Below are 15,430 nucleotides of genomic sequence, written 5' to 3'. Positions count from 1 at the left end.
GCCTTGATAAGTAGAGTTCAAACTATGCATGATAGTCACGGGGTGTCAATAACGCTACTATACTGCAACACATAGACGATGAACTGACATTCATTACACCACGTTTACTAGAAGTAGTAACCGTGATTACACTGTTCATGCTAGTTTTCTCCATCATTATCACGTCATTACGGCCTAGTTGCCATTGGCACGTCCCCGTGGCCACCTTTGTGATGAATGTAGTGTTGACGTGATGTAGAGAAAAAAAGTATTGTTAACGCACAAGGTCTCAATGTGTTTACAAGATGTTGACCACAACTGCGGCGTGTACTTACATCCGATAACGAGTTGTGATTTATATCACGACGAAATTTGATTGAAAGATTTAGCAAGCAAATAATTACCTTGCGCACTCTACAGCAACTTAAGGTAGCAAGAGGAGAAACACAGGTACCGGTAATACACAATATAATGTTCCATAATCCAAATTTATTTGAAAAATGTTTTGGTTTTTTTCTAGTTTTTCCCCTCTTGCTTACTTTATTTTATCTACATAAATACAAAATGTCGAGTGTACGCTGTCATTTGCACATTACAAATGCATTACACGCAACATGACATTGAAATGACCGTTCTAATACATATATTTGCACGCGAGATCCTTTATTGAAACAGGTCAGTCGTTAGAGGTTCTACCTGCTATGATTGATGTCGTGAATTCGAACCCCAACATAGGCCCACTTTTTCAATAGTTGAGGAAGAACTCTATCTTTTTGTCAACTTGAGACATTCCTGTACTATAAACCTGTACAATCCTAGACAAGGTGCAAGGTCTGATTCACAAAAGCAGTTTACAAGTTATGTTCAGTGAAGTATAACACTGCATGTGACGATAACAGTAAACGTAAGACATATGGAGATTTACAGGAATAAACATAGTGTCAGAAAGGGTCACATGACCAAATGCAGTATAAAAATGAATATATTTTAAAAATTAGCATACACATTTCTTCTAAGTCATTGTGGAATACAACATTTCGCATATTCGTTATTTTTATTGAAATTTCATTGATTTATATGTATTTGCATGGTAAACTAACAGTGTTGGTATTTTCAGCCATTAGAGTTAACATTTATTAACACAGGGAGAGAACACATCTCACTATAACATAGTTACAATTTTTGAACCAATGAGCATTGAGTGGGGGCATTTCGAGTACCCTTTCCTGAATAACAGCGAGGTAATGATGTATATAAGCCCATCTGAAATGTACTTTCTTGCTGTTCCTGTCTTCATAACGAAGGTGTTCAAAGTTGGAATACAAAACTCCATCAAATGTACGCTGATTGTCAACATTTATTCTCAATCACTGAATCCTATACAAACTAATCATTTTCTTTCCACAAAAGAATAGTTCAGTTCCGTCTGATTACACAGACAGTCTGTGTTATCAGCATGGAAAACATCACAAGATTGACAAAAGGTTTATGGGCAATAGTTGCCTGCATCCATCCATTCTTTATCAGATCTCAGACAACCAATAATTAATTATTAGTCGTCTGAGATAAGATCCAGACCTCACTCTTTACACGACTCACATTCGTTCCAGGCAGTAATTACTTATTATGAATGCACCACACTTGTATTGTACAACTAGCTTTTTTATTCATTTCATTAGCGAAATAAATTTTAAGTGATAAAATGTATATTTATTATTACCAGTAATTATATATTAGTTTACATGTGTAATCCTTACTCTGATTTGAAGCTATGACAATCTGTACAAGCGCTTATAATTGAAAAAAAGCCTATATTGGTCTGGCAAAATTGTTAAGCAAATTTAAATGTTTTTAACTATATTATTTATAAAATGTACAAAATGACAATATATTATTGTAAATGAGCATTCATACCAAGTCCAGTATAATTACAATTAATGAAAAAAAAATTAAAAAAATCTGGTGGGGAAAGAATTGCGGACAGATTAATTGCAAATATTGTACATGTGGTGATATTAAAATAAACATTGTTTATTGTGAATGCATTAATTATTCACTTGATTTTAATTTAGCAATTTTTGCTGATAAGTGAAGTCCGCTGAATTAAATCTGCATGAACAAGTAAAATTACAATAGAACTCATTTGTTTCCTTTACGAACATTTGAATTTGAAACCCTGTGAGTAAACAGTGAAATTAAATACATGTGAACATTAATGCTTTTACAATTCAATTCAATTATGTAATTTATACCAAAATAAATTGTTCAAACAATTTGGTCCCAAAATGTACTGTAAAACACATAGAAATATCTACATGCCATTTTCGCGAATTTGGTTCAATGCATGAATTAACAAAATCTTAATTTAGCTAAAATGCCGACAATCTCATTGTGAGAATATACTATATTCTAAATTAGCAACATCTTGAATTAGCGAAATTACAGGTTAACTAAATTAGCTAAAATGTAATGCTAACTAAAAAGATGTGTTTTACAGTATGGCCTGGAAAAAGTATTACACCAAATAGCACAACTAGTACTATGTTTGCACTTATATAGAAGTTTGAAAACAATCTATTATAACTAAATTATGAACCAAAACCAGACATATGGACATTGGTTAAATTAAAATAACTGTGAACATTTAGTACATTACTATCAAAATCCAGAAGGAAATGAAAAGAAATTGGTTAATCCCATGAAATAAATAACATATATTGCAACTGGCTGATATTACCCTTCTACCACCCTGTATCTTATGTCTATAAGCAAATAGATAATCTTTATTACAATAGCAATCACTCTTAATACAAAAAAATACCTTGTTATATAAAGAGTTTCCTGTTCATAAGTAAGTTAAACTGAAGCACTGCTAGCATTTACATATTGCACTGAAGCTAAAATAAAAATCCAATAAATGGACTACGCCCTCTATAGTCCTATTAGGTGATTTCAATGAATTGTGAAGAAAAAAAAAGAAACTTCTTTTTTATTACATCTTATTTTTCTAAAATTATTTGACAATCATAGCTCTGTTATTTATCGGAGTAACAAACACACAGCAAGTTTAACATGTTATATACTGGACTTGAGTAATTTGATTGGGTTACAAGACACAATTCAAATTGGTATCAAGGCCCGAGGTCACATTCGCACCACTGATGTAATCCACTTTATTTTGAAAACAACTTTTTGCAAGGGTTGACATTGTTGTTTTTCAAACTGTTTTATTTACCAATTGCTGAAAGCTTCCATAGATAGTCAAAAGTTACCGATATCTATTGTATAAATAAAGCTCCAGCAGATAATGACATAAGAATATGCAGAATAGGGCAAGTCGTATTGCCAATTCAACATAATGCACTACTTGATTTAAACATAGTTGAACTCTGGTGACCTTGCCCTTTGTTATATAATATAATTCCCTTTATCATAGTTTGTTTCAATATAAATATGCATTGTCATAATTAATTTTGAATACAAACAAGTTTTGGGGTTGAACCAACAGTGGGGAATCAGCCTACCGAATGTCCTTAAAAGATGTAAATATCTTACAAAAACATTGGTGCCTTATTTGTTTAATTATTTTAAGGGACATAATTTCCAGCTTTCTTCAAAGTAATTCAGATATTTTAGTATAAAAACAAATGTCTCATTGAAAAAAAAAGTGCTGCATTTAGATGTGAATAGATTCATAAAACATGCAAGATAACAGAAAATTTTAGCTGGCTTTAGTCCAAGTATTTTGTACAGGTGTCTGTCAAAAATTAATGATTCACCGAGACAAATATGAACTGCCTCATTGTGTGACTACTGTATTATATGAAAAGTAAAAAAAACACCCTTTATGAATAGCTATCATGTTGCAAGCTCTGCTTTGTATGCAAATCAACTTACTGTGGAATACTTTATTTTCACTGGAATTAATTTTCGCTGAAAAGGCTTTTTAGGCATTCTTTATGCAATTTATTTTCACTGATTTTTGATGAGTTGAATGTGAAATATAGGAAAAAAAGTATATTCGCTGGATTTTATTTTCACGGAATCATCCCTTCAGTGAAAATAGCGAAAATAAATTCCAAGCGAAAATAAAGTATTCTACAGTAAATAGTTAGTTGGTGTCCAGTGGAAGGAGAAGTCAACAGTACTGGTGCCTCCTGAGAATCTACATCTTCAAACACTGCAATCTTTGAAGTGCGTTTTTAAACTAGTATTATAAAAACTCTATCATTCTGTTCTAATAGCTGAAACATATTCCTGTGAGTTTTCATTTGTCGAATGAACTGTTTGTCAAATACAGAATACATATATTTTAGAATAATTTTCTTTTTAAAATGTGGATGAAATGTTTTGCTTTTAATGTATTTTTATGTATTGTTTTTGATTTGATAACTTTGAACTAAACAGATTTTCTATTAGCTTTAGATCTTGATCAAAGTTAGGCACCCAGTTCATAGGAGTGCTTATATTGATTTTCTGACATCTTGTTTTCTGTAAAGATTTTATTGGTAGGTTTGCAAATGTGTATCAGACTGTGCAATCTCTCCATGAGTTGGTTTTGAAACCCAGTATGGGATTCTGAAATACATTACCAAGGATATTATTACAAGATACATCATTTGCTTCATTGAACACATACAACAATGCATATTTCCACTGAGATCAGTGACCTTTGATGTGTATCACCAGTGATCAGTCAAGTAGAAACAGTCAAAATATTTTATCAGATTTTCTCAATTTTTGCATGATATTTTCATACAGGACATCTGTTGTTCAAACTCAGGGAAGACTTTATACTGATGAATAAGGTGACCAAGTTTGATAAAGTTTGGAATAGAATTAGTAAAGTTATTATGCACAATAACAATTATTAATGACGACGACGACAACAACAACAACGACGACGACAACGCCGGACAAAATTTTTCCCTTAATATACCTTTCCCTTCCATCTTTGATGGTACAAGCAAGGTAAAAACTAGACAAATCATTTGTTTCAAATATTGGGTACTTCATATATATATAAATATCTCTGTTTTACATGGGGTGTTAATCAGCATTCTGTAATGTGTTTGATGACCAACATCTTCAACATCAGAAGATATTGCCAACATGAATTATTGAAGTCCTTCATAAAAAAATATATATAAATGAAGTCTGTCAGCTAAGCTTTCAATTAGTTAGCAGCTGAATCTAGAATACCCCGGAATCGTAGATTAAACTCGACGGTTTAACTTGAAGGTACGGATTAAGTGATCTCACATGACCTATACTGTGAATACTTTTACACTCAAAAAGATGCAGGGTACATAACCTAAGACAAAAGAATACAATTCGTTAGAATCTGATATTAGCCAATATGAAGTCTAAAACAATCAAAGTTTCACTAGTTAGTCAACAAATCACAACACCTAGGAACAATCAGTAAATCCATCACAATAAGATAAGGTAGCAGGTGGATATTTGACAAAACTTTACTTTAGAACACACACTAGATATTGTGTATGCTAAAATTATACAAAATCTACTAATTCATATTTTCACAACAATAGATGAGATATTGCTGTAACAAATCTTGTTTTGACAATGACTAGACCTTTTGATTCAAACACTACCAATATATAAACGACTGTAAGTCTTAAACTCGTACTGTTTTCTCAGTGATTTTCAGTTAGGATTTCACATATACAAATGGAATGCAACAAATGAATACAAACATATATGATTTTTTTTTTCATGTATTCAACGTCCTTAAAAATTTAATACAGAATCTATATTATTTTTTGTGAGAAAGCTGTTCATGAGAGTTTGTTCTACATAATGCCTTATGAAAGATAAACGATAAATATTTTGATTCTAGTGAATCATAAAGTAGTTCCTTCATTCATTCATTCCACATGAACAGTCGAGTGAATAAAGATCATTCCACCTGCCACCTTTTACCAGTTCTCATGATTACTCCTTTTGGCAGAAATACACAGCAAGACAGATAGATTCAAAGAAGGTAACATGCATTACACCACAACAAATCAAACAGGATATTCTGATGTAGAATTATAAGCTTATGTTGACTTTGTATGATAACTGGTTTGAATCAGAGGATATAATCCAACAGTGACTGGATCAAACCGGTATGAGTCAGATTTATTCAAATCAGTTTGCATGTTTGACTAACCTTCACCTTATGCACAAACTATGAGCAAAGTAAGAATATTTAATTTCACATCAACAAATAAAAAGATGTTTTCAATTATTAACCTTGTTTCTCCCCAAAGTAGGTCATTCAAAGATTAAAAACTTGTACTGAGAGTTCATGCTGCTGAGTCGGCGTAAACCACGTACACCATAGAGGTGAACCACACGTAACCTAAATGCCGGATGAAATGGTCACATAGACGGGAAGGAAAAAGTAAAACAAAGTTAGGGATTAGTTATGTTATCTAGGTAAACACGGGTTGGGGGCTGCATTCCAGTGGTTTGTATTAAAGCAGGAATTTGGCTTTTAGGTGGTGCAAGCAGTGCAAAAGCATTATGGGATATCAGTGATGCAGATGCATTGTGGGATATCAGTACACAGATGTATATGAGACGACAGTGATTCAGATGCATTGTGGAATGAAGTTAACTGAAAAGAACTCAAATAGCCGAGGATGAGTGTGATGAATAAAGGTACTAGCATACAGACACCTGTGTGCAACTTTAGTGCATTTTATCTGGTGTAGGAATGACGATAATGGTACAGGTGCAAGTTTCGAGTTACCTCAGAAACTTAAGCGATCTGGTGTTAAAACGTTCCAATTTTGTCTGTGTAGGGGGTTGATTTTTTGCATGTAAAAAAAAACGCCAGGAACAAAAGAAACTAGTGAATAAATTGCACTAGAAATCAACCCACGTTCTCGCACAGAAACTGACTGATGTCGCTGTAACTCGAAACAGGCCTGTAGTTCAAAGGTGAAAGTAACACAGTAGTCACGTGCTGGAATAACATTGTATATAGACACATGGACATAAGTGTCAAATATTAAAACAAACATATATGAGTAAGTTAAACCAATAACTCATTGTCCACCATGTGCTATTATTGGTAAATATATCATGTAATTTACTAATATTTGCAGATTTCCATGAAACTGCCATGCCTTCACTAGATGCCATTGTATCAGAGAAAGCATTGCAATCTTTTCTGCACAACTAGTAAGTTAGGGGGGTCACAAAACTATAATTTCATTTCATTTCACGATGTAGACATTATCATGTTTCTGATGTACCCAGCAAGACATATGAACGTGACTGGCATGCTTATCGATGAGTTGAATCAGAATTAGGTATTACTGTGAGTGTTATTTATTAACTAAGAAAATAGACAAACACTAATGAAATATCTTGTATTGTGTGGAAAAAACAATTAGAGAAAATCAAATATAAGATGTCTTTGAATGACACATATGGATATTGACTCCTACTAGAATTTGGTTAAAATTTAGTACGAATAATGATGCATAACATTTACAATTTCTTTATCGTTTAACATATGACAAAACAAACAATACAAACTTACTTTCGACAGTTCTTGGCTAATTTGATGACACTAGCTTCAGTGATATCAGAACAAAAACTTAATTTTAACGTTTCCAAATGTTTGTTGCAGTAACAAGCAATAGTTGAGACACTGTGAACAAAAGCATATGTATATTATACAGTCGGGTAATACCAGGTAATAATAATAATGTTTGGGTAAATCAACAGGTGGTGGAAGTCGGTGCATTCTGGGTGTCAGAGTGTCAGTGACATAATGTGTATGTTTGTATAATAGAATAGCAATGAAGTATCGTACAAGGTTATTAAGAGAATACTGCAAAGTACTGTAAAATACTTCATTTTCGCTTGGAATTAATTTTCGCTGTTTGCTAAACGAATGTTTCAATGTTAATAAAATCCAGCGAATATACCTTTTTTTCTATATTTTACATTCAACTCGCCAAAAATCAGGTGAAAATAAATTCCATACAAAACACCCAAAATGTCACCCAAAAAGTATTTTACAGTATACACGAAGGAAGTAAAGGCAGTACACGATAGTATCAACTGACACATAGAAAAGGTCAGTGTTGGTCAAGGACGTATTCATTATATACATCCAGTATTTTTGAAGTTCTTGGTCGTTTTTTTTTAAAAAAAACACACAAATAGGGCCCCTGATATTGTTAAACAACACCGTTTTTTTCCTAGTTGGCTGCCATGACCTAAGCTATATGCAGTGATGTAAAGGTGTGAATGATATGTAAACAGTAACTGCGCCATAATTTGCAATCATGTGATCAACTGGCCAATTTCCTGTAAGGATCCACCATCTTTTCCTACTTTTCTCATTTAGTGAGATATAACAGCCCAAAATGTCAGCAAAATCCATTTTTTGAAACTCATGCACAAGCGATCTATTTATGTTCAAGTGACATGATTCTATTTTCTGTCAACAATATTGCTATGTCTAATGTAAACAAAGAAGTGTTTGAATAACACTTAAATATGACCCAAACTGATTTTCCGAATAAGAAAGACCTTCACAACACATTGCAAAGTGTCTGCTGATGATGAAAGTCTTTGAAAATTGCTGATTCTGTCTGCATAGGTAATTTATTGCTGTACAAAGTCATATGAGAAAAAAATGGTCATAAACCAAATTTGTAAGATGAACGTGTTATTACTGAATAGATGGGAAAAAAAAGCAAAACAAGATCCATTCATCCAATTGAAAAATGTCTTCCAATTTTTAAATACACTGTAATATAATGAACACCTTTATAATGAATTTCCTGATATAATGAACACAGCGTGTCTCCCGCTCACAAAAAACCCAATGTATTATGTGCTTCATTATAGTGAACATTTCACTATAACAAACTAAATGTCCTCCAAAGAGTTTGTTATAAAGAGGCTACAGTGTAATAACAATAAAAAAATGTGTTAGAAACGATCAGTTATATTTTTAAAAAATTAAAAGGTAGAAGGGTACAGACCTATTTGTAAAGATACATAAGTTTTAGTAGTTTGAACTATTTGATACCTATGCAATAGAGTGTTCTTACATAAAAATCTTTGCACATTCATTTTGAGCAACCAACCCATACAAGTGTGTTACCTTTTATGATTGATACGTGTAGAGCTGACATCAAGGTGAATCAAACCATGGCAACTCATTGCAATCGACCTTACACCTGTATTACTGATTTTCTTGCATCCGCTTAGATCTAAAGACCTATAAATAATGCATAAATTAATAAAATTCACATTTTTGGTTATTAAATGATGGCATAAAGTATAAGAACAGGAGTGTCAGTGCAGTCTCTATTCTTAGCATTGTAAATTGTTTTATTACTGTGAATCGTAATTCAGTCAATCAATCAAGTGTGAGTGGTCAATGACTGCAGTCAACCATATAGTACAGTTACAAGTATTCAATGATATTTAAGAATTTATTATGATAATTAAACTAATTAAAATAATAAATTAAATAATTAGAATGAGGCAAGTTGTTTAGCATGACTGATTGCTCAGGGTGAATAAATGTCACAAATGTTCAACATGTGATTGAGACGACAAAACAAGCAGAAACACACTGTATTGGATACCTTCTGAGACATAATTAGAGGGACCCTAGCTTGTGAGAACAAAGTTTCCAGGCGAGAGATAACAATTCAATATTTCTGTTAAAAGCATTTGATGCACATGATGGGTCAAGTACTGGGGTAATACAGAGTTTAAACACATATTAGCTGAAAATACACAACTCTGAGCAGTCACATGGAATCTATACTTGCTTCTGGAACATATGGTCCATTTTGAAGAACACACTTTCAGTGCTGTTGCTACTTAACACTACTGGTAGTTGTATTGTCGAGGTGTAATTTATATTTCAAATTGTGTGTTTGCAATTATAAGTTTCCTGTGATATTATAATTTTAAATTAATTAATAATAAATAATCACTCCTATACTCACACATCAGTGGTTTTAGAAAAAAGTTACCGGTACTTATAATTCAAAGCAAACCTTCCTTACCTTATTGTTGGTAAGTAAGTTGCAATTTCCACTAAAGCATTGTCAGTGATCAGAGGACAGTTAGCAAGTACAAGACTTCGCAGTTTATGGCAGTTTCTCACTATCTTTCTAATACAAGTGTCTTTAATCTGAGAAAAGAGCAATACAAAAACACTGTATCAACATGTAGAAAGTGACATTATCATTCAGTAAGGCATACCACCAGATGTTGTTATAGGATATCACTTTTCATGTTTTTGTATGTACAAACACTGTAACCTTGTTATAACGAACAACTTTAAAATGAATTTCCTGATATAATGAGCACATAGTGTGCCTCTTGCTCACAACAAATCTATCGTGTTATGTGCTTCATTATAGTGAACACTACACTATAACAAATTAATGGTATGCCTCCCCCCAAAGAGTTTGTTTTTTTGAGGTTATAGTGATATTTCTGTGTCCTATTTATTAGCAACGTTCATGTACCACATTCAAATTCTAATACTAATGTGATTTATCACTAATATAGGCATAACACAACTGACCAATCACAATAGTGCAGTTACTATGACACAACAATGTGCACTGATAAAACTAAAACAGATCTTTACTCAGATGTACCTTTACTGGGGATATACTAATCATAGAGCAAATAAATAGTAGTGAGAATATTCATTAGTAAGCTACTTTAAAATTCATTATTTTTGCTGAAGAGATGATTTAGTGTAAATAAAATCCAGCGAATATTCTTTTTTATCTATACTTTTTATTCAGCTTGTCAAAAATTAGTGAAAATAAATTTTCATACAAGACACCCCAAAATGCTTTTCAGCAAAAATTAATTATAGCAAAAATAAAGCATTTTACAGTATTATATGAATTAATTTCACATCACATACCTGCTTACATCCCCTGAGATCAAGGTGTTCAATGTTGCTAAGAGACAATGCTAATTGAGATATACATGCATCCGTCAGCTGAAAACAAAACAACACAAAAATACGCTAAATACAAAATAACCATAAAGACTTTTATACATGTATGCAAGACAGCACAGGAAGTATCAAGAACATATTTGAGAAACAAGTCCTGTGAACCAGGATAGTATACAGTAAATGGTTTAATTTTCATTACTAGCAATTTTCATGATGTCAAAATCTTATAGAAATTGTGAAGACAAAAGTTTTGGGAGGTCCCTTCATGTCTAGGATCCCACAGAAATTGTCACTGCTACAAAATATTCACCGACTAGTGAAAATTCATCCCTCATGAAATTAAAGTGATCTACAGTATATACAGTTTACAGTGTTTGTGTTCAAACTTACCTTGGAGCAGTTTGCCAGGTTGAGTGTATCTAGATTCCTACAGCAGCTCCCCAGTATTATAATACAATTCGCAGTTATGTTGAAGCAGCCAAACAATTCCAATACTTCTAGACTGTATGTCAATCAAAATAAAATCATTTTATACATTGTGTGTGAGTGTGTGTACCACAGTTAAAGAATCAGTTTACAAATAAACATCCCAACGACATTAAACTGTAAAATAATTTATTTTCGCTTGGAATTAATTTTTGCTATTTTCGCTGAAGGAATGATTCAGTGAAAATAAAATCCAGTGAATATACTAGTTTTCCTATATTTTACATTCAACTCATAAAAAACCAGTGAAAATAAATTCTAGCTAAAATATTTTACAGTAGACAGTGTGTGCTAATACCTACCTGTCTGAATGTTTATTGATGAGAGCAAATACTGCTTCATCTGTAATGCTTTGACAACCATTTAAACACATAGTTTCCAATCTAGAAAAACCAATGACAAGAATCAGTAAAGATATGCATTTCAATGCATCACAAGATAGTGAGTATGCTGATAGTTTTCCTCAATCACCAAATAAATGTATGCACATACATCCCAACAGTTGTTGCTGGCTAACATACATTTAACACAGAAATTCCCTAGATAGTAATTCCATGTGACAGGCCTGAACAAAAAAAGCCTGAACAAAAAAAAAAATTGGGAAACCAAACAAGTTTTTTAATTATGACCCTCAGCTGCATGAATGTTCACATCATAATGCAGTCCATGATTATTTCTTTTTATCCATATGAATCAGAAATATGCAATCTCATTTGTATTAAAAGATAGAGCATCACATAATTTTTACTCTATGTTTTGGCTTCTCTGTCAGTACACACATGTATTATGTAAAAAAATCCACAACAAGATATATGTTTCATAATTGAAAGTTAATAAATGCTAGTATTATGTATATGTATTAAAGTGTAACTGAATTGGGCCAATTGACTTTTTTTTGCGCAAAATTTATTTATAAACAACATTGTGAAAAATGTACATAAAATAAATAAACAATCAATAATAATATTCACTTGATATTCACTTGATTTTTTTTCATAATGTTGTTTATAAATAAATTATGCTGACAAAAAAGTCAATTTTCCCAATTCAGTTACACTTTAAGGTTGAATTAGATTCAAAAAAACATTCTCTGAAACAGAAACAAACAAACATTTCCAAATTCTACCATATGTGGCATACTTCACCATAATGTGAAATTGCCATAAAAAAAATGTGTGATGATGAAAAGCAGAAACCCTAAGGCAGGCACATAAAATTGATTGCTATAAGATTGTTGCATGGAACTCGCCAAATCTGTATTTATGCATATTTTACCTGTGTGAACTGTCAACTACTGCCATCACAGCATTGTCAGTAACATTGCACCAGCTTGCATCCAATGATTTCAGATTAGGACATCTTGTAACGTGCAATAGTACGGAATCTCCAGTCAACTCACCCTGGCTGCATCCACTGATGTTTAACTCCTGTACAATGGAATACAAATAAAAACAATGTGTGCATGTGTGTGTTCTAGGGCAGAGTAAACATGTAAAAATATGACAGAACCCTTGTCCAATTGGAGGGGCATAGAATTTAGTGTGATTAATCCTCCTACATGTACCATACACAGTATCATATGAGAAATTATATGTATGCATTGACTGATAATTCTGGCATTATAGGCTTTCTACTTTTAACAATATAGACCATTTTTAATTTATTGCAGTCATGAGTGGAATTGAACGCAAAAATGAACAAAGGTCATAGCGTTATAGTGGCATCAGAACATCGTGTGGGAATCAACAAAGACAAAGGTATTTTTGATGTATTTTCTCGCTTAACAATGTACTACTGTAAAGAGGTTAATTATTCACTCGGTTTTAATTTTGCTCATTTTGCAGACTGGAAAATGTGCTAAATTAAAACCCAGTGAATATGTAAAATTGAGCATAGAACATATTATCTAAACAATAAAACCGTGAAATGCTAAATCAGTGAAATACAAACCCAGTGAAAATTAGTAATTTTACAGTATACACATTTGATAATAATGCAATATTCTTCTCTGAATTATCAGCATTTTGACAGTCAGCTATAAAATTCAAGTTCAAAATCAAATCTTGATTTTTGTGACAGACGTATGTATGGTTCACTCATTTCATTCAACATGTGAAATCTCGCAGTAAACCCTCAGAGGGGATGTGTGAATGAAACAGTTTATTTAATGATTGATGTGGTTAACACACTTTCGACTCTATTTATTCCCTGTGACTGGCTATTTGAAAGTCTAAAGAAAAATCTTTATTCAAAATGACCTCAGTATGTCATATTGCTATTGGAAAACGTCCTTGTTTCCACAGAAACAAGTTCAGGTACACCCTCAATCCATCCCCAAAGGGAGATTGCTGTTGGGCCACATGATGTTCAATGTGGAACCCACATGATGTATACAACATGCGTAAAATACGTTGTTTGTTTACATGAAATTCAAACACATGGTGTACAATGAGCACCATACTATACTATACTAATGTAATACTAACCTGTAAGCTATCACTGCAGGATCTGAAGAGACTTCTCAGTCCGGAGCTTGTTATATTGTCACCTTGACATTGTAAAAAAGACAAACTAACAGGATGCTTCTTGCCTATCTGTTCCAGCCAAGTATTGCACAGTGATTTCTTTTCAAGAGTTATTTGCTTCCCTGTAATAAAGGGAACATAATTTTTTTTCAAAATGGTGAAGGGATTGGTGTATGCATTCTATGCTATGGAATAAAAAACCACACCTTGTAATGCAGCTCACATGCACATAGGACTTGCCTGTACAGTGTTTATGAAAGCATCGCTACAATGGCTTAGGGTTTGAGTCAGAAATAAGTATAACTACAATTTGCACTTACATAAAGTTTCATCTCGACAGATTCTATTAAACAAGAGACACACTTGAGTACAAGCAGCAAGGTCTTTGTGACTTAAATAGGAAAATATTGTCAACAACAGCTCATCAGGTAATAGTTGCCATAGTGAGACATCATGTCCACCCCTTGGACTCTGAAATCACAATTAATATGAAAATAATTACACAATAACACGATACATTTATTTATTTATTTATTTATTTACATTTTCTCACCTCCTTGGCCACTGGGAGTGTGAGAACACTGATGTGAGAATATATCGACCCCACACTCTGTATGTATATGCGTACATGAAGCGGTTTTGTAAACAATTCTCTGATTCGATAATATTAGTACATCGACAGACGAGCTTGTAATACTGTCCAAAGATACAAGCTGGAACTAGAAAGTGAGTAGGTGCCAACAGAAACTTGGCTTCAGAAATGACAAATGCTGGATAGTCGGTATAGACAGACACGTCAAACAGACATTTCAACAACTTATTTGAAGTATCATAAATGTGTTATAAAGTCTCATCTGTGGAAGACATGAAATGTTCAACAAAAAGACTCAGAGTTTATGTGGGCATCATCTTGTAGCCGCAATTGTTGAACGTCAACAGATTTGCCATCAGTCGCTACTTTACATGTATGCATTTTAGGTGTATAGTTGAAATACCATATATTGTTTGTGTCATTCGCGATTCAGGCTTATATATTTCCATCTAGTCACGTTTGGCATGTTCATTACAGGGTATTTTGAGCTGACTTTTTATGGTCAGTGAGTATTCATTGTTCAGTGGTTAGCATGTCCATCAATAGTGTGCTCTTGTTTGAATCCAGTGTCACTGTACATGTTGTGAGTTAGTATGTAAATGCTATTTTTGTTTGTGTACCTGTAACTATATAATCATACTAGTTTTTGTACAGTGAGGTTCAAATTATTTTATTATCTGAGTTATATAATTTTGGTACTGATATTCAACAGGTGACAGGGAGTATGTTTATGATGCGGAATAATACATCCATTAATTTGAGTTGCCTTGCATCAACTCTACGCGCACCAAGCCTGTTTTCACTGTTGAATAACATATTTTGAGGAGATGTGAGAAAAAGAATTCCACACATCAAGTGCCTGGGAGGAGATTT

At 32.9% G+C, this 15,430-nt stretch overlaps 1 protein-coding gene across 1 annotated transcript; it reads right to left on the bottom strand.

Annotated features, from left to right (window-relative positions):
• Positions 1–1,014: 1,014 nt before the first annotated feature.
• LOC102803243 (uncharacterized) lies at positions 1,015–15,373 on the bottom strand. Its single transcript, XM_085501884.1, has 12 exons — positions 15,305–15,373; positions 14,286–14,436; positions 13,927–14,087; positions 12,716–12,867; positions 11,743–11,823; positions 11,345–11,456; positions 10,919–10,996; positions 10,038–10,165; positions 9,119–9,235; positions 7,538–7,648; positions 6,238–6,346; positions 1,015–5,293 (listed from the first exon to the last, which is right to left on the bottom strand). Exons 1-11 carry the CDS (start codon positions 15,371–15,373, stop codon positions 6,259–6,261), a joined length of 1,248 nt encoding a protein of 415 aa, XP_085358010.1. The 3' UTR covers positions 1,015–5,293; positions 6,238–6,258.
• Positions 15,374–15,430: the final 57 nt, after the last annotated feature.

Source organism: Saccoglossus kowalevskii, chromosome 7 (genome assembly GCF_978046115.1).
Source record: "Saccoglossus kowalevskii chromosome 7, keSacKowa6.1, whole genome shotgun sequence".
In the NCBI taxonomy this organism is placed as follows: domain Eukaryota; kingdom Metazoa; phylum Hemichordata; class Enteropneusta; family Harrimaniidae; genus Saccoglossus; species Saccoglossus kowalevskii.
Note: the sequence above shows the minus strand (reverse complement) of the source record. Positions and strands in the feature narration are given on the sequence as shown.